This window comes from Colobus angolensis, unplaced genomic scaffold, assembly GCF_000951035.1.
Source record: "Colobus angolensis palliatus isolate OR3802 unplaced genomic scaffold, Cang.pa_1.0 Scaffold50, whole genome shotgun sequence".
In the NCBI taxonomy this organism is placed as follows: Eukaryota; Metazoa; Chordata; class Mammalia; order Primates; family Cercopithecidae; genus Colobus; species Colobus angolensis.
This window is the reverse complement of record NW_012118488.1, coordinates 2,094,611-2,095,963: the sequence shown is the minus strand read 5'-3', so window position 1 is coordinate 2,095,963 and position 1,353 is coordinate 2,094,611. Positions and strand designations below refer to the sequence as shown.

General features: G+C 47.6%; 1 protein-coding gene across 6 annotated transcripts in view; it reads right to left on the bottom strand.

Moving 5' to 3' along the window:
* SNX11 (sorting nexin 11) overlaps nucleotides 1–1,353 on the bottom strand; it is a 12,157-nt gene that overhangs the window by 5,955 nt on the left and 4,849 nt on the right. For 4 of the 6 annotated variants that reach the window (XM_011959864.1, XM_011959867.1, XM_011959866.1 and 1 more), the window contains 2 exons: nucleotides 912–998; nucleotides 172–272 (listed from right to left, as the gene is read on the bottom strand). In XM_011959864.1, the coding sequence (XP_011815254.1) occupies nucleotides 172–272; nucleotides 912–998 (188 nt within the window). The remainder of the gene's footprint in view (nucleotides 1–171; nucleotides 273–911; nucleotides 999–1,353) is intronic. The other 2 variants (XM_011959870.1, XM_011959869.1) reach the window with 1 other exon arrangement.

Below are 1,353 nucleotides of genomic sequence, written 5' to 3'. Positions count from 1 at the left end.
AGAGCAAGACCCTATGTCAAAAAAAAAAAAAAACCCAAAAAACAAAAAAAGAAACAACGTATTTCCCAATTTCCTTAGTGCCTGGTATGTTGCAAGTTCTCTTCATTGTCAACTCCAGTACCTACATAAGCACCCAAAACAGACCCAAGAAGGAAGCAAGAGCAAACTCACACCAAACCAGCATTTCTCTGTAGCTGCTTTCTCAGCCACACAAACTCACGGTAGCGGCGCCGCACACAGGAAGTCTTGGCAGTAAAGGCTTTGCTGTTGGTCTATACATGAAAGCACATGAAGTACATGAAAAGGGTTTAGTGGAAAAAAGACAAGTTCACATAAGCTCCCTATCACTGCTCTCACTGAGGAGCCATGCCATCAGGCCACAGAGCTGATCAGGTCCCCAACTAGAACAAGGTGCCACCAGGCAGCCCAAAAACAACTCAAAGACATACCTCAAACTCTCTTTCCTTTCCTCCCTCCCTTTCTTCCAAGTCTTCTGTCTCGGGTCCACCAGAAACACTCAAAAATAGGTTATACCTTGCTGTGTGCGGTGGCTCACGCCTGTAATCCCAGCACTTTGGGAGGCCAAGGAGGGTGGATCACCTGAGGTCAGGAGTTCAAGACCAGCCTGGCCAACATGATAAAACCCCATCTCTACTAAAAAAATATATATTCAAAATTAGCTGGGCATGGTGGCACATGCCTGTAATCCCAACTACTTGGGAAGCTGAGGCAGGAGAATCGCTTGAACCCGGGAGACTGAGGTTGCAGTAAGCCGAGATCACACCACTGCACTCCAGCCTGGGCAACAAGAGCAAAACTCCATCTCAAAAAAAAAAAAAAGGTTACATCTCAGTACAAGCCCCTCAGCTCTGCAGAGCGTTGACCCCAATACAGAAGCTTGATGCACTCACATGAAGGAATATCTTATAATCCACATAAGAGTTCCAGGAGCCCTCATTCTGCACTCGGGGGTCCTGAACACGCACTGTAATCACCTCCTATAGGTAAGAAAAACTTCCTCAGCTTCAGCTACAGAGCAAGGCAGCTCTGACAACACAGGTTGCTAGATTTTTCCATCCAACACCAACTTTCATTCACTCAACAACAACTTTTTTTTTTTTTTTTTTGAGACAGAGTCTCGCTCTGTTGCCCAGGCTGGAGTGCAGTGGCACGATCTCCACTCACTGCAAGCTCCGCCTCCTGGGTTCATGCCATTCTCCTGCCTCAGCCTCCCGTGTAGCTGGGACTATAGGCGCCTGCCACCGCGCCCGGCTAATTTTTGTATTTTTAGTAGAGACGGGGTTTCACCGTGTTAGTCAGGATGGTCTCGATCTCCTGACCTCGTGATCCACC